General features: G+C 41.0%; 1 protein-coding gene across 3 annotated transcripts in view; it reads left to right on the plus strand.

Moving 5' to 3' along the window:
* LOC121280134 (vacuolar protein sorting-associated protein 4A) overlaps positions 1 to 18,365 on the plus strand; it is a 31,875-nt gene that overhangs the window by 8,679 nt on the left and 4,831 nt on the right. For 2 of the 3 annotated variants that reach the window (XM_041191811.1, XM_041191812.1), the window contains exons 3-7: positions 10 to 157; positions 829 to 890; positions 9,739 to 9,858; positions 14,891 to 15,047; positions 16,196 to 16,344. In XM_041191811.1, the coding sequence (XP_041047745.1) occupies positions 10 to 157; positions 829 to 890; positions 9,739 to 9,858; positions 14,891 to 15,047; positions 16,196 to 16,344 (636 nt within the window). The remainder of the gene's footprint in view (positions 1 to 9; positions 158 to 828; positions 891 to 9,738; positions 9,859 to 14,890; positions 15,048 to 16,195; positions 16,345 to 18,365) is intronic. The other variant, XM_041191813.1, reaches the window with a different exon arrangement.

Genomic DNA, 18,365 nt, shown 5'->3' on the forward strand with positions numbered 1-18,365 from the left:
TCATTGCAGATGAGGCTCATGGAGAGAAGGCAAAGGAGAGTATTCGAGCCAAGTGTGTTCAGTACCTGGACAGAGCAGAAAAACTGAAGGAATATTTAAAAAACAAAGACAAACGTGGCAAGAAGCCAGTGAAAGAAACACAACAAAATGACAAGGGGTATGGATGGGGGCTCCTAATTTTGGGGGAGTAATAGGGACTGCGGGTACCTGCATAGCTGATAGGAGAGATAGTCGCATGCATTATTGGTAAGGAAGGGGTGGCAAACAAGTACTTGCTTGGGAGGGGGCACTTGCTGGGAGAGGCATGGGCAGCACATGCAATGCTGGGAAAGGAGGGGCAGCAGGTATGGATTGCTGGATGGGAGGAGGGGGCACGTGTTGTCTGAGGTGGATGGTGGTGATCACAAGTTAATTGGGAGTAAAAATGGAAGTCCAGGAGGAATTTTTGTCCAAGGGTAAGGGATCAGTGGAAGAAGTTATGGGAAGTGAAAATCTAAATGGTTTTGATAAACAATGAGATGTGTTTTGCAAAAGTTTGTCCCTATAGTGTAAGGTGGATGGGTGGGATCAGAGGGTGCATGGGTGGGGTTGAGGGATAGATGATATGTTGCATGCTTTGCAATTTTTCCTATTATTTCTCAGCTATTTGCTGATTCTTTTTATATCTTCACACTGAAATGATCTTTATGTTGAACAGTTTCCTGTTTTTCTATTTAGTTGATCCTTCTACCCATTAACTTTTTTTACCTTCCCCAAAGCCAGCCTTTTTTCCCTGCATTATTGCCCCCTGTGAGGTTGCTGCAATTCATGTTTTAATTTCTCTTCCAGGAGTGACAGTGACAGTGAGGGAGAGAATCCAGAGAAGAAGAAACTACAGGAGCAGCTGATGGGTGAGTGAGACCATGTGGAGAGCATAAACATCACAGTAGACTGGATCCATGTGTCAAGGATTTCAACCCATGGACGAGAACTTTAAATTGAAGGCATTGCTGGGCTGGGAGACAATGTTGGTCAGTGGGCACTGAGGTTTTGGATAAATGGGACTTGGTGAGAGTTAGGACATGGGCAGAAGGATTTTGGATGATATCAGGAAGATATAATTTTCATTATGTTATTGGAATTTATTGTAGAGTTGAGTAATAGTGGGGTCTATGTCTGTGGGCCTGTGTGGGATTTACTTGAATTAAAGGCAGCTGGTCTGAAGGCTTTGATGTAACAGAAGATAAGCTAGGTTTGAATTGTTAAGTGGGTAAACATAGGGGTAAAGGGAACATTTGTATTTTTAAATAAACCAGACTAGCTTGAATCCATAAGAGGGAGTGAAATATTACACATAGCCAGGAGAAGTTAAGAAACAGTGTGTTTATTTTTCTCAAAGATTATTGGTAAAATTGGAACTATGATAGATTCTATTATTAGAGAGGTAAGGTCCAAAGACATAGTGAAACAATGGGTATTTGCATTCAATGGGGAAAATCTGTATAAAGGAGAGAAGGCTATGTGTGAGATTAGTTATTCTAAGATCTAACAAGTGTGAAAAGCCTTCAGCATCTAAACCTCAAGCTGCTGTCTACAGAGAACTGAAGTTAAGGAAACTCACTTTGTATTCGCCTGTTTCAGGGTATTCTGTGTTACTTTGCCTGGGTCTTTCAAAATCTGTGTGTCTCACTGTTGCCTTAACAAAAATGTAACTGGGAGTTAGATTAACTAGGGGATTTAGAAGTTATCATGGTAGTAATTTGTAGATTTCTGTGTGTATTTAAAATAATTTCTATTAATAAAAGTTTAATTTAGTTTTGTAAGAAACCTATAAGACTCAGTGGTCTTATTACTTCTGAATTCAAGGCACGCATCTCGAAATTTATACAAATTGAAAAACAGTTGACTGTTGTTTCAAGTTTCCCTTTGGGATTTGAGCAGCTCAGCGTTTACCGTCGACTGTGCTGGTATAATAACTTGAAGTTTATGGACTGCAAGCTGAGAGACCAATCAGCCATAGCCAAGTTTGGAAAGCATGGATTAGGATTTCAGCTGTAAATAACTTGAGGCATGGGTGGAGATGGGTGATATTATGGAGATGGAGGTAGTGGTCTTGGTGAGGGAGAGAATATGTAGCCAGAAGTTCAACTCAGGATCATATAGAATGCCAAAGATGTGAACAGTCTCAAGTTTGGTTCTGCTTCAGACAGTGGTTAGGGACAAGGATGTAATTAGAGGCAAAGAAATGGAATTTGTGGCAGGGACTGAAAGCATTGACTCAATTAGGACTGAATGTCAGGCAAGTAGCTTGACAAATCTGAGTCACTGGATGGGTGAAGCTGGAGCTTGTTTGTGTGCATGTGGAACTTGACATTGTGTCGATGAGGTACAGGAGGAGGCCTAAGATGGATCCTGGGTTGGTGAGAATGTGCCACGATGGCTGGGATTGGAAGCAGAAGAGAGGTACATGGGCCTGGTTAATATTAAACAGAGCAAAGACCAGGGAGTGCTGACAAGACCCTGACAGATGATGTAATTTGTAATTTTGTCCAGGGTAGTGTCAGTTCTGGGAGAAGGGTGAAAGCCAAACTAAGAGGATTCAAATCAAGCTTGGTAGAGATGGACATTGAGGTGGAAAGTTCAAATATATTTGAATTGAGGTTTAAAGTTACAGTGGCTGCCTATTTTCCTCCTCCAAACAGATCTCTGAGCATCAAGCTGTTAGTCAAACCAAATGAATACAACAGAGCCCTACAAATGTGATTCAAATTGAACAGCACTTCACCCATCCATTTAATCTTTTGTCGATGTATAAAGAAAGCAATGCATTTATGTAGCATCTTTCATAACGACAGGATGCACCAAGCACTTTATAGCCAATGAATTACTTCTGACGTGGAATCACTGTTTTAATTTGGAAACAGGGCAGCTGATTTGCAGACAACAAACTCCCACAAACAGTCATGTGTTACAATCATAGCTGACGTTGTTCCTGAGCAAGTCAGACCCCAGAGTGAAGTCTCTCACTGATCATAACTTTTTTATTGTGAAAATGAGAAAGAGCTACTGACCTCAAAAGCATAGAACTGCAGTAACGCTTTTAGAATTAAAAAATTATAAGATTTATTAAAAAGGAAAAAAGCACACATGAAAGAAATTACACAATTAAACAGCCTTATAGATCAATCCCCAAAAACAGGCTTGGTCAAAAATACGCAAATTACCTTTTTGGCAACAATAGCTTATAGATTTTTAACCATAAAAATCCAGTAAATATTACCCAAATCAAGGAATTGTTGTCACTTTAGTAAAAGTATGCGTCATGACACATCGACTCTGATGTGGAATTCCAAAAGGAGGTTCAGAAACAAACTGTTTTCTAAAACAAAAACTTTCCTGGCTGCTTCCAATTCAAAACTTTCACAACTTCTCAGCAGCTCTCATGTAAAAAAAAATTACAATAAAGTGTAAAGAGTGGGGATACTAGAGTAATTAATCAATAAATTAAAATAAGTTAGCGATGGCAGGATGGGTGATGTGTTGTGCTGCAGCATGTGGGAGCTGCTAGACACCATGAAGATCCAGAGTGAACACATCTGTATTAAGTGTTTGCAGTTCAAGGAACTTTGGATCCGAGTCCGAGCTGCAGACATTGCGCCACATCAGGGAGGGGGAAAGTTACCTGGATACTTTGCTCCAGGAGGTGGCCACATCTCTCAGATTAGGTAATTCAAATTTGGTCTGTGATTAGGGACAGCAGGGTGTGACTGCAGGTGGGCAGGTATGGGAACCCAGGGGGTAGTGTTTGAAGAGCCTCAGCCCCTCCAACTGTCTAACAGTTATGAGGTTCTTGCAAGCTCTCTGGATGAGAGCAGAGACTGCAGGGAGGATGAGTGAATTGACCATGGCACCGTGGTACAGGAAGCCATTCAAGTGAGGGAAGAAATAGGAACATGGTAGTGGTCGGGGACGGTATAATTAGGGGGATAGATACTGTTCTCTGCAGCTGTGAGCATGAGTCCCGAAGGTTGTGTTGCCTGCCTGGTGCCTGGGTTAAGGACATCTCAGGGCTGGAGAGGAACTTGGAGTGGGAGGGGAGGGATCCAGTTGTCGTCATCCATGTTGGTGCCAACAACACTGATGGAACTAGAAAGGAGTGTCTGCTGAAAGAATTTGAACAGTTAGGAGCTAAATTAAAAAGAAGAATCTCCAAGGTAGTAACCTCAGGGTTACTGTCTAAGCCACGGGCAAACTGGCATAGGGTAAATAAAGTCAAGGGGATAAATGCGTGGCTCAAAGATTGGTGTGGGAGGAATGGGTTTCAGTTCATGGGGCACTGGCACCAGTATTGGGGTAGGAGGGAGCTGTTCTGGTGGGATGGGCTTCACTTGAACTGTGCTGGGACCAGTGTCCTGGTGAATCGAATAACTGGGGTTTAAGAGAGGGCTTTAAACTAAATGTAGTGGGGGAAGGTTCTGGAAAGGGGATACATAGCCAGATATGGCAGCCTTATGGGGCAGCTATTTAGGCAGTGATACCCAGAGTGTGACAGTGTATCCAAACATTAAAAAAGCAGCAAATAAGGTCAAAGGGGGAAAAATGATAAAAAGGCAAAATTAATGGCTCTTAAATGCATGTGGTATTCAGAACAAAATGAACGAATTAACAGCACAAATAGCTTAATAGATATGATCTTATAGCCATTACGGAGATGTGGTTACAAGGAGATCAGAGCTGGGAACTAAATATTCAGGGATATGTGACCTTTCGAAAGGACAAGCAGGAAGGAAAAGGTGATGGGGTAGCCTTGTTAGTACAAGATGGAATAAGTACGATAGCAAGAAATGATCTTGGATTGGATGTAGAATCCATATGGATGGAGTTAAGAAATAACAAGGGGAAAAAGACACTGGTGGGAGTAGTCTAAAGGCCCCCTAACAGTAGCTATGCTGTAGGACAGAGAATAAATTAGGAGATAATGAGGGCGTGTAACAAAGGCAGTATATTAATCATGGGTGACTTTAATCTTCATGTTGATTGGGGAGATCAAATTGGCAGAGGTGAACACGAGCAAGAATTCATATAGTATTCAGGACAGTTTCCTAGAACAGTATGTTTTGAATCCAACCAGGAATTGGACTATTTTGGTTCTGGTAATGTGTAACGAGGCAGCTTTAACAAATGATCTCAAAGGTAAAAGATCCCCTAGGAAATAGTGACAAGAATGTGGTAGAATTTAACATTCATTTTGAGAGGGAGAAACTTGGGTTGGAAACACAGAGATAAAAGTAGAAAACTGCGGATGCTGGAAATCCAAAACAGCAAACAGAAATACCTGGAAAAACTCAGCAGGTCTGGCAGCATCGGCAGAGAAGAGCACAGTTGACGTTTCGAGTCCTCATGACCCTTCAACAGAACTAAGTAAAAATAGGAAAGGGGTGAAATATAAGCTGGTTTGGGAGGGGGTAGGGTGTTAGGACAAGCAGTCAGTAATAGATGGAGATAACCAAAAGATGTCACACACAAAAGAACAAAGAGGTGTTGAAGGTGGTGATATTATCTAAAGGAATGTGCTAATTAAGAGTAGAGAGCAGGACAGGCAAGGTACAGATAAAAAATTTCACCCCACCCCCACTAGAGCGAGCTATCTGTACCTTGCCTGTCCTGCTCTCTACTCTTAATTAGCACATTCCTTTAGATAATATCACCACCTTCAACACCTCTTTGTTCTTTTGTGTGTGACATCTTTTGGTTATCTCCATCTATTACTGACTGCTTGTCCTAACCCCCCACCCCCAAACCAGCTTATATTTCACCCCTTTCCTATTTTTACTTAGTTCTGTTGAAGGGTCATGAGGACTCGAAACGTCAACTGTGCTCTTCTCTGCCGATGCTGCCAGACCTGCTGAGTTTTTCCAGGTATTTCTGTTTCTGTATTTGTTTTGGGTTGGAAACAACTGTGCTAAACTTAAATAATGCTAATTACAAAGGAATGAGGACAGAGTTGGCTGGAATGGACAGGGAAAGGAATTCAGCAGAAAATGATGAACAATGGCAGACGTTTAAGAAAATAGTTCATGACTCACAACAAAGATATATCCCAATGAGGAAGAAGGATTCTAGGAAAGGGATAAACCAATCATGGTCAACCAAGCAAGTTAAGGATAGTATCAAATTGAAAGAAGAAAACATACAATTTAGCAAAGATTAGTGGTAAGCCAGAGGATTGGGAAAGTTTTAAAAACCAACAGAAGATGACCAAAAAAATAATAGAGGGAGAAAATAAACTTTGAGGGTAAACTAGCAAGTAATATAAAAACGGACAGCAAGAGCTTCTTTAAATATATAAAAAGGAAGAGCGAGGCCAAAGCAAACATAGACCCATTAGAGAATGAGGCTGGGGAAATAATAATGGGGAACTAGGAAATGGCAGAGGAGTTGATTAAATACTTTGCATCAGTCTTCATGGTGGAAGATACTAATAGCATTCCAAAAATACTAAATAATCAAGGGGCAAAAGTGGGGGGGAAGGAAATAAATACAATAGCTATCACTGGAGAAAAAGTACTCGGGAAACTAATGGGGCTAAAGGCCGATAGGTCCCCTGGACCTGATGGGTTGCACTCTAGGATATTAAAGGAAGTAACTGCACTGATACTTCTGGGAGTAGCCTTCCAAAAATCCTTAGATTCTGGAAAAGTTCCAGAAGATTAGAAAACTGCCAATGTAAGATCTTTATTCAAAAAGGGAGACAAAAAACAGGTAACTATAGGCCAGTTAGCTTAACATCTGTCATTGGGAAAATGATTAAAGGATGTAATAGAGCATTTAGAAATGCATAATCTACTCAAGCAGAGTCAGCATGGCTTCATAAAGGGGAAATCATGCCTGAGAAATTTATTAGAATTGAATGAGGAGGTAACAATCAGGATAGATAAAGGGGAACCAGTAGAAGTAATATGTTTGGATTTCCAAAAGGCATTCGATAAGGCACCGCACATAAGACTACTTAAGCTAAGAGCCCATGGTGTTGGGGGTAATATATTAGCATAATAGAAGAATGAGAGTTGGGATAAGGGGGGCATTTTCAGGATGGCAACCTGTAACTAGTGGAGTGCCACAGGAATCAGTACTGGGGCCACAATTATTTACAATTTATATTAATGACTTGGATGAGGGAAGTGAATGTGCTATCGCCAAGTTTGTGGATGACACAAAAATAGGTGGGAAGGTAAGCGGTGAAGATGAGTCAGAGTCTACAGAGGGATATAGACGGGTTAAGTGAGTGGTCCAAAATTTGGCAGATGGAACATAATGTGGGAAAATGTGAGGTTATGCACTTTGGTGAGAAGAGGAGAGGGGCTGAATATTATTTAAATGGAGAAAGCTGCAGCACCGAGGGATTTGGTGGTCCTCATGCGTGAATCACAGGAAGCTAGCATATAAGTTCAGGTAATAAATGGAATATTAGCCCTAATTTCAATGGGAGTGGAGTATAAAAATAGGGAAGTCTTGCTAAAACTATACAAGGCATTAGTTAGACCACACCTACAATACTGTGAACAGTTTTGGTCCCCTTATCTAAGGAAAGATGCTGGCATTGGAGGCAGTCCAGAGAAGGTTCACTAGGTTGATCCTGGGTATGGAGGGATTTTCTTATGAGGAGAGGTTGAGTAGGTTGGACCTGTACTCATTGAAGTTTAGAAGAATGAGAGGCGACCTTATTGAAACATATAAAAGTCTTAGTGGGCTTGGCAGGGTAGATGCTGAGAGGTTGTTTCCCTTGTGGGAGAGTCTAGGACCAGAGGGCATAATCTCAGAGTAAGGTAAGACAGAGATGAATTTCTTCTCTCAGAGGGGAGTGAATCTGTGGAATTCTTTACCACAGAGGGCAGTAGAGGCTGGGTCATTAAATACATTCAAGGCTGAGATAGACAGATTTTTAATCAGTAAGGGAATCAAGGTTTAAGGGGAAAAGGCAGGAAAGTGGAGTTGAGGATTATGAGATGAGCCATGATCTCATTGAATGGTGGAGCAGACTTGATGGGCCGAATGGCCTACTTCTGCTCTTAGTCTTATGGTTTTATGAACTGGCCTTCAATGGGTTCCCCCACAACAACAGCTTAACAGTTAAATGTCCCTTTCCTTAAATATCTTCTTCCCTTTTGATCTCCGGTTCCATTGTCCTAAAACACCTCTTTGAAAGTCAACTTCAAATATAAAAATCTTTCACGTTTTCTAGTTTGCCTCTACTTTTGGATCAATAAAATTTAATATACCTTCCCCTATTTACTCATGGATCCTCTGTAAGATGCAAATGTTCCTGAACTTTTGGAAGTTCAACAGCTGGAAAACCACTTTTCCCACTTATCTCACAATGCAAATTTGAGATCCAACCTATTCACTTGTATATCAAACTCACTGTAATCTCTCATTACAAAAGCACAAACTTAACACCTTTAACCTTTCATCTCTTTGACCCCTCAGACAACCTGTCTCTAGTAACCTTCCCCCTGTTTAATTAACCCTTGACACACACACACAACATAATCACAAAAGTATAAAAATATGCATCTCTCATCACAGGTGATAATGGCCAAATAACCTGATTTTGTGGGGTTGAATGAGGAATAACTATTGGCCAGGGCACGCGGGTAGCTCTTATTTGAAATATTGCCGTGGGATCTTTTACATCCACCTGGGAGGGCAGATGGAGCCTCGGTTTAACATCTCATCCAAAAGAAACACATCTGACAGTGTTGCGCTCCCTCAGTACCGCACTGGAGTGTCAGCCTTGATAATTGAAATAGCCCTTAGAACAGCTCTCTGCATAGCTAGATGGAGAATTGGTTTATTGAAAAATCATCACAATTTAGCACCTGCCACCATGATGGCGATGCAAGTAAAACAAAATAATTATTAACATAGTTATATACAATCATTAAAATAAAGTATAAAATAATAAAATGTTTGTACAGTTATGAACATTTTGGTAAACAAATTATTACAATATATTGAAAAATGCAGGTAACCTTAATTTACAGAATGAAAACAAGATCCACAGCGTTTTGTATTAAAGTTCATGGATCATATCAGGTTGTCAGGTTGAGCTCATTAAATTCTCAATCATTCACATATTATTTGAGTTTTATAAAGGAAGGGATTAGGCTGTCTCTGCTTTGGGTAACTATTAAAGACATTGATTAGGTTAGTTAGAGATGTGATGCTTGAGAAGATGTAGAATGTGAAGTTTTCAATTTACTCAAGCATTTCACACACTTGGTAACCCCATTTGAGATCACTTTGAATGTAGGTTCCTAATAGTTTAATGCATGCTTGTTGTGTAATCTCAGCATTATCTAAGTTGATGAGGGTGGATTGATGAGTCTGGAACTCTCTTCCTGAAAAGGTGGTAGAAGCAGAGTCTGAATATTTTTAAGAGAGAGGTAGATAGATTCTTGGTAAGCAAGGGGGTGATAGGTTATTGGGGGTAGGTGGGATACATATTTCTATCAGATAGCCATGACCTTATTAAATGGCAGAGCAGGCTTGAGGGGCTGAATGGCCTACTCCTCCTTGTTTGTATGAGAGGCCTGCTGCGTATGAAACAAAACCATAGCATTGCACTTTTGAGGGTTCAGTCTCACTGAAAGTGTAATTTGACTAGCTAAGTACTTATATTAAAAAGTGTTGGACTTTTCCAATGTAGACTTTGTCGTCACTGCCATCGTCAGCAGTCACGTTCTTGTTCCATTATAGGTGCTATTGTGATGGAGAAACCCAATGTGCGGTGGAATGATGTGGCAGGATTGGAGGTAGCAAAGGAAGCCTTGAAGGAAGCTGTAATTTTACCCATCAAGTTCCCTCATCTGTTCACTGGTATGTTTTTATAACTTGTTGAGGTTCTTGTCAGAAATTTCTTCCAAACTCAGCGTTTAGTCCCTGTTCAAATTTTCAGTTTGTGTATTTCCTACCTCTTCCATACTTGATGACAAGTCCTGAGATACAGTCCCATATTTGTTTGCAGCCTAGGTGCCCATCCTGTGTGAACCTATTAAGTGTCATGAAAATATTTGACCATGGAGAGAATTGCAACTTGTGATAATATCAAAACAACTTGCATTTATATAGTACTTTTCAAGTTTTCTTTTTCAAAAGCCCAAGAGACTTCATTGAAGGCTCTTAAAAATAGATGGAAAGCATGAAGGAGCAAATTGGAGGAAATGGTCTGAAAGATGGGCTGCGGAGGGAATTTGCAGGCAGCTCAATGCTATGTTCCAGATAGTGGTGTGTCACAACCACACGAAAGACATTTTCTCAAAGTAGTTTGCGAGCTAAGCATTTGTTTGTGTGTGTCTGTAGCTTCCTTTTAATTTGAAAGTGATTCAATTTGAAAATAACTAGTAGCAAGACTTTAGTCTTAAACAAGATAAAGGTTTGTTTATTACAAAGCTACTGCTGTAAGTTATTTAAGTAAAAGTAATAAAGTTACTAATTAAAAACATATTAAGGTTAAATGTAAAGACAATAGATACTTAATAGAGATGAAATTCAGTTCAGTCCTTTATGGTATAATTGCAGGCCCAAAGCTTGCAGTTGAAGTGTTGATTGTCTGGAGTGAAGGGTTGAAGAGTTGGGTTCAGCAGTTGTGATGGCTTCTGTAGTCAAATGGTCAGAGGTTGCCTTTGCAGATGGAGTTAGGGTTTTGGGAGAGTGAGAAGTTTCTCGTTCCTCACTAGTTCTTTGGTCACGACACTTGCAGATTTCCTGGGCTCTTACAGCGAACAGTTTTCTGGATGATGTCTCTCCGAGTCCTCCTTGGGATTCTGTACACATGACTTTTTCAGCTTGTTTTTATCACAACCAAAGCAGAATGGCTATGTTAATTTCAAATGAGCCCTTGTTCCACTAAGCAAAGAAGTTGGAGTCCCTTTGAAGTATCTTCCTGCCTCTTGTTCTTTCAGAAGCTAAGCATCCTTTACACATTTAGAAGACTTATTGTATAGCCCTGGAGAAGTCTTTCATTTTAATGACTCTGTGATCAGTTCTGGAGATGAAAGTCTGGCAAGGTCTGAACAAACACAGAAAGATACCAAAATGTCTGTCCATACCTCCATTTTGAAAAGGGCATTTAAACTCAATGTAAAGGGTTGAAACCATACAGTATTTGAGGCTTTATTAATAGGGGCAGAAAGTACAAGAACAAGGAAGTTATGTTGAATTTGTATAAGACACTAGTTTGGCCTCAGCTGGAGTATTGCATCCAGTTCTGGGTGCTGCACTTTAGGAAGGACGTGAAGGCATAGGAGAGAGTGCAGAAAAGATTCATGAGATCGGTTCCAGGGATGAGGAACTTCAGTTATGAGGATAGATTGGAAAAGTTAGACTGTTTTCCTTGGAGAGGAGAAGGTTGAGAGGAGATTTGATGGAGGTATTTAAAATCACGAGGGATCTGAACAGAGTAGATAAAGGACAGTGTGTTCCCATTGGTGGAACGATTGTAACGAGGGTACAGATTTAAGGTAACTGGCAAAAGAAAAATGAAGATATGAGGAAAAACCTTTTCTCACAACGATTGGTTAGGATTTGGAATACACTGCCTGAGAGTGGTGGAGGAACATTCAATCGAGGTATTCAAGAGGGAATTGGATTATTATCTGAAAAGGAAAAATATGCAGAGCTGAGAGAAGATGGGGGAATGGCACTAAGTCAATTGCTCCTTTGGAGAGCCAGCATAAACACATGCTGGGCCAAATGGCTGTAACCATTTTGTGATTCATGCACAAAGCATGACGAATAAGGTTGATGAATGACGAGCACAAATAGCTGGGTGGGAATATGATGTAGTGGCAATAATGGAAGCATAGTAAAAATGATGAGGACTGGGCGCTTGATGTGTTTATAAAGGAGAGGGAAGGGAGTTGGGGTGGCAGCAATGATTTTAGACGACATTGTTGTGTTGAAAAGAGGGTGCACCTGACGAGGCAAAGATAAAATACATTTGGTTACATTTTGTATTAGAGCTGAGAAGAAGAGAGGGAATGATCACACTGTTGGGGGTATTCTATTGGTCTCCAAATAGTGAGAGAGGAGAAAATCTGAAGAGCAAACACAGAGATGTGCAAGAACCACAAGTGGTGGTATTGGGGGACTTTAATTGCACAAGTATTGATTGGGGTTGTGTTAGAGCAAAGGGAAAGGGAGGAATTTCTGTACGTGTTCAAAAGAACTTCCTCAGCCCAACTCAGAAGGGAGCATGAATTAAACCAGAAAATCCTGGAAAAACTTAGCAGGTCTCAAAGTTCTGAGGAAGCATCATATGGACTCGAAATGTTAACTCTTTATGCCCCCATAGATGCTGCCAGACCTGCTGAGTTTTTCCAGCAATTTTTTTTGTTTTTATTTCAGATTTCCAGTATCTGCAATACTTTGCTTTCATCATAAGAAGGAAGCATTGCTGGATCTGGTGTTGTGGAATGAGGTGGACTGTATGTCTGTGGTGGGGCGGGGGTCATTTGGGTAAGAGCAGTCATTGTATCATAAATTTTAGATCAGTAATGGAGAAGAGCGAGGAACAATCTAAAGTAGAACTTCTAAACTGGAAGAAGGCTAGTTTTAATGGGATGAGAGGGGATCGAATCAGGGTAAAATGGAACCAAAGACTGACAGGAAAATAGATGCTTCAGATATCAGCTAGATACATGCCAACAAGAATGAATGGTAAGGGAGCCAAAGCCTTGGATGATGAGGGAGATGAAGAATATGACGAAATGTATGATGCAACAAAAATAGAAATTGCTGGAAAAACTCAGCAGGTCTAACTGCATCTGTGGAGAGAAAAACAGAGTTAACTTTTTGAGGCCGTGTGACACTTCTTCAGAGCTAAGGACATTCTTAGTAACTAAAGGCCAGTCAGTTTAATGTGAGTGGTGGGTAAGGTTTTAAAGACAATAATAAGGGGAAAAACCAACAGGTACTTGGAGAGGTTTGAGTGAATTGAGGAGAGCCAGTACAGATTTATAAAAAGGCAGACTGTTTGACTAATTGAAGCTTTTTTATGAAGTAGCAAACTTGAAGAAGGGAATGCAATGGGTTCTCTACGTATGGATTTTAAGCATTTGACAAGCTGCCACATAAAAGGATGCTGACAACATTGAGGCTTCACGCTGACTACCCGTTCACCTACACTCATTAAAAGACTTAGACCTTTCAAAACTTACCATAGAACGGTGCAGAAGGAGGCCATTCAGCCCATCGTGTCTGCGCTGGCCAAAAAAGAGAACAGAGAAACTATCTGCTTATCTTAATCCCGCTTTCCAGCACCTGGTCTGTAGCCTTGCAGGTTTCAGCGCTTCAGATGCAAATCCAGGTACCTTTAAAATGAGTTGAGCGTTTCAGCCTGAATTGCCGACTTAGGCAGCGAATTCCAAACACCCACCATCCCCTGGGTGAAAAATTTTTTCCTCATGTCCCTTCTAATCCTTCTACCAATCACCTTAAACCTATGCCCCCGGTAATGGACCCCTCAGTTAGGGGAAACAAGTCTTTACTGTCTAACCTATCTAGGCCCCTCAATTTTGTACACCTCAGTTAGGTCACTCCTTAGCCGCCTTTGTTCTAAGTAAAACAACCCTAGCCTATCCAATCCTTCTTCATAGCTGCTTCCCTGAATATGGCCACTCCTGCCGTAAAAAGGAGGCATGTCTTTCCCCTGACTCTACTCCGCTTGCTGGATTTATATGAGAGATGCTGCCCTGTCCATTTCTCTGTCAACCGGGAGTGGAAGATTCCAGAAGAAATGGGCAGTAGTGTCAGGTGGGGAAATCATCTTGGGTAGCAGCAATGCGTCCAACATTACTGCTGACCAGAAGATCGAAGCCAATGCATTTTGGGAGAAGGGATAGGGAGAGGCAATATAGACTTAATAGCAGTGTTCTAAAGAATGTGCAGGGACCTTGTGGTTCATGTGCACAGATTCTTGAAAGTGGAAAGACATATCGAGAGTGTCATTCACAAGATATGAGACCTCGGGCTTCATAAATAGAGGTATCGAGTACAAAAGCAGTGAAGTTATACAGATCCTTTATAAAGCTTCGGGCCTGCTTCAGCTAGAGTCTTACATATGGTTCTGGTCATCACACTTTTAGGAAGGATCTGAAGGTCCTTAAGAGGATGCAGAGGAGATTTACCAGAATGGTTCCAGGGATGAGAGAATTTAGCTACAAAGTTAATTGAAGAAGCTACCTAAAAATGGTTTTTGGAGGCCAGTCACCTCAGCCCCAGGACACTGCTGCAGGAGTTCCTCAGGATATTGTCCTAGGCCCAACCATCTCCAGCTGCTTCATTAATGACCTTCCCTTCAACACAGGTTCAGAAGTGGGGAGGTTTGATAGGATGCAGTCGAGATCAAGGGGGCACAATCTTGATGTTAGAGCTGGGTCAGGAGGCACTTTTTCTCCATGAAGATTTGTGAAAATCTAGGGCTCTTTCATTATGAAGCAGCTGAGTGCATTGGACGCAGCAAAGGCTTTGAGCCCAGACAACATTCCAGTAGCTTCCTAGCAATCTGTTCCCTTGGCTAACACCATTATCGGAGCACCACAACCTCGAGACAACTAAACATTAACAAGCTGCAGGTCTCAAATTGGTTTAACTATGCAACAGTGGAGGCAGCACAGTCAAGTGCAAATTGAGAGCAAAAAAAAATGTGTTCCATTTCTTTGTGTGCAAAAAAAATTTGATTTTGGTTAGGAGAAGGGTGTTACTATACCTTGCAATCGGAGATAATCACAAGCGTTCCTTGCTCCTGTCCTGGATCCTGGCAGAATCTGTATTAACTATGTCTCAATCCCATTAACTGCTCTAACTGGGCTGAACCATTTGGCATATTATGGTCTCTTCATTTTTGTAGGTAAACGAACTCCTTGGCGTGGGATCTTGCTCTTTGGACCACCTGGTACAGGAAAATCCTACCTGGCCAAAGCTGTGGCAACAGAGGCCAATAACTCCACATTCTTCTCTGTGTCTTCATCTGACCTGATGTCCAAATGGTTAGGAGAGAGTGAGAAGTAAGTGACATCCAAAATACCTGGGCTTCATGAGCTTGATAAAGACTGGTTCGAGCTCTCTTTTTAAGCTTTAACAGAATGATTGAGCACGCAGAAGGTTCCCTTTCCAGCTTTTCTATCAGACATTGTCCAATGAGGCATGTATTTAGGGAATACCCAGGAAATACATGGCGCCTGTTAAAGTCAGCAGAGTCAAAAAGCCATCAGCCTAATACCAGTACTGGGCTCCCAATTCGTTTCTATCAGAGAAACTAACCATAACCTTCAATCTAAAACTAAGGCAGCTAAAAATACATGAAAGAAATGTGTGCGGTGAGAAAGTTAAAGGATTTGAAGGGAGCTAACAACCGGAATCCTAGGGATAGAACTGTGACTAAATGGTGGAGCAAACTCAACTGGTCCCCAGTGTAAAAGAAGGGGCCTGACGAAAGATTAAGATTTGTAGTGAAAAACGGTGATTGTTGGAATTTATGGAGGTTTATGAAATATTAAATTATTCATGTGCAAGATAAGCCCTGAATGTTACTTCAGGAAAGTGGGCCAGAGGAGATAAGTGGAGATCATTGAAAAATAAATTTAGACAAAAGATAAGATAAAAATATTTTTACTTAGCTTGAAAAATATTTAGGATAATTTACTAAATTGAAAATAGAGGTAAAAAAACCTCAAGTTATTGAAAGCGAGTTATCTGTTTCTATTGGTTCCCTCAGCATCTTATATGGTTGGTTGCACCTTCCTTTAGAGGTTTGAGATTCTTGCTGAGGGTGAACTCTGCATTACCAGGAAAAGCACCAGACCCTGTGCATTTCCTCCGCTCCTTCCACAAAGTCTGGATCACCCTCGGTTCGTCCTCAGCAGATCATGGAGGCTAGTCAGGTACTTGGGGTCACATCTCCCAGGGAGATTTCAAGTACTTTGCAGCAACAGCTGACTGTCAAAAACCAATGATAAAAGGTTGAGGTACCAGCACAAAAGATGGCAGTGCCTACAAGGAGCATCCGAAGTGGGTCAGCATGTGAGAAGTAAATGGGCATTGAAAGAACAGGGCTCCCTGAGCTTTTGCAGAATTCTTTTTAATTTGCTTTTCTTTGAGTTTACTGAGAGATGTGTGAGACTCACTGGATAATCATGTTTCCTTTACCCCTCAGACTTGTGAAAAATCTGTTTGAGTTGGCTCGACAGCACAAACCCTCCATCATATTTATTGATGAGGTTGATTCCCTCTGTGGATCCAGGAATGAGAACGAGAGTGAAGCTGCCAGGCGAATCAAAACGGAATTTCTGGTCCAGATGCAAGGTATAACAAACCTTTTCCCCTGGGAATCCTTGTCCTTCAGAGGCTAGTTCACTTCGAGTCAGACTGATGTACATTGCAAACAATATGTAATGTTACATTGATCTCTCTCTCTTGGGTTTCTGGGTTTGAGTTCAATGCTGTGGCATAGGTACTGTAGAAATGACAGATTCCCATGCCTGGACACACTGTAACAATGCCCAACATTCTCAGGCTTTCAGCATACCCCATTGGAATAGCTCAGAAATCTGGAAAAATTGATCCCAGACCCAACCATCCCAAAAAGAACTGATACTTTTGGGCACAAGATCCTCTTGCCACAAATACATTCTCGCCTGTGTAATAACTTAATTAATAAGCAATAACATCTACCACTTACACTGGTATTATCGCCTATCCACTGTCCTTCCCTCTTTTCACCTGCATTCCTTTGACGTACTTTCCCATCCACCGGCAGTTGCAACCTGCGCTGATGGGCCCAATGTCATCAGTGTTCTCTTTTATTAAACCTTTTTAAACATGTTTAACCTTTTCTTCCACAGAGCAAAGAAAGTTAAAGGGAGTTTTAATGGCGATTGTTCAAAGTTTTGTGGGGTTTTGATGGCTAAATAAAAAATTAAAAGCACTTACTGACACACTTTAGAAAAGATGTGAGGTCATTAAAGTGCAGTAAAGATTCACAAGAATAGTCCAGAGATGAGGAACTTCAGTTACGTGGATGGATTGGAGAAGTTGGGACTGTTTTCCTTGAAGAGAAGGTTGAGAGGTTTGATAGTGGTATTCAAAATCATGAGGGGTCTGGACAGAGTAGTTAGGGAGAAACTGTTCCCATTGGTGGAAGGATTGAGAATGAGAAGGCATAGATTTAAGGTAACTGGCAAAAGAAATAATTCAGACATGAGGAAAAATCTTTTCACACAGCAGTTAAGATCTGTAATGCGCTGCCCTGAGTGTGGCGGAGGCAGGTTCAATTGAAACATTCAAGGATGAATTAGATTATTTTTTAAAAAGGAATAATGTGCAGAATTACAGGGAGAAGGCAGGGGAATGGCACTGGCTAAATTGTTCAAAGCTGGTGCAGATATGAAGGGCTGAATGGCCGCCTCCTGTGCTGTAATAATTCTGTAATTCTCCGAATTGGATGGCTGTTTCAAAAAGCTAGCACAAACCCTGTGTCTTCCATCAGTGCTGTAAGATTTGATAATGTCCTGTTTGGCCAAGCAAGGACTTGCTTGATGGTTTGTCCTTCAGATTAGATCATGCTGGTTTGTACCCAATATTGAATGTGGTGACTAAATGGAGAATTCAAGGAGCTGCATGCAGCTACACCAACTCAACACTGGCTCATCAAGCACCTCAGCTAATGAATGGCTAATAAATTTCTCTCAATGACAACCAATCTGCACTAGCTCAGTACAACATTTGGCACTTTTATTGTTGTTCTGTTGTGAGTGAAATTGAATATTTGTATTGCCTTTGAAACAGCAGTTTTGTGCTTTGGGAACTGAGTTAAATTCTTAGTCATTCAGGAGAGGAGATTTACATCTCATTTTCTCTACCAGATTCAGACCAAAGGCTCAGCTGAAATGAGAGTTTAGGGAATAGGTTTTGCGAAAAAATCAGCTGGAATGGGAGTGAAAAAAAGCACTTACAGCAAAGCAGGTTGCAGCTGCTGGTGGATGGGAAAGTACGTCAAAGGAATGCAGGTGAAAAGAGGGAAGGACAGTGGATAGGCGATAATACCAGTGTAAGTGGTAGATGTTATTGCTTATTAATTAAGTTATTACACAGGCGAGAATGTATTTGTGGCAAGAGGATCTTGTGCCCAAAAGTATCAGTTCTTTTTGGGATGGTAGGGTCTGGGATCAATTTTTCCAGGTTTTTGAGCTATTCCAATGGGGTAGTTAGTCTTTGCATTTCTGCACATCTTAATCCATGAGAAAGGAACTGTACAAAGTAAAAACTAACCTGATTACTGTGCATTTGGGGCTCCAGAAGTTTTCTGTCTAATTCAAAAATAATTT

Source organism: Carcharodon carcharias, chromosome 7, assembly GCF_017639515.1.
Source record: "Carcharodon carcharias isolate sCarCar2 chromosome 7, sCarCar2.pri, whole genome shotgun sequence".
NCBI lineage: Eukaryota > Metazoa > Chordata > Chondrichthyes > Lamniformes > Lamnidae > Carcharodon > Carcharodon carcharias.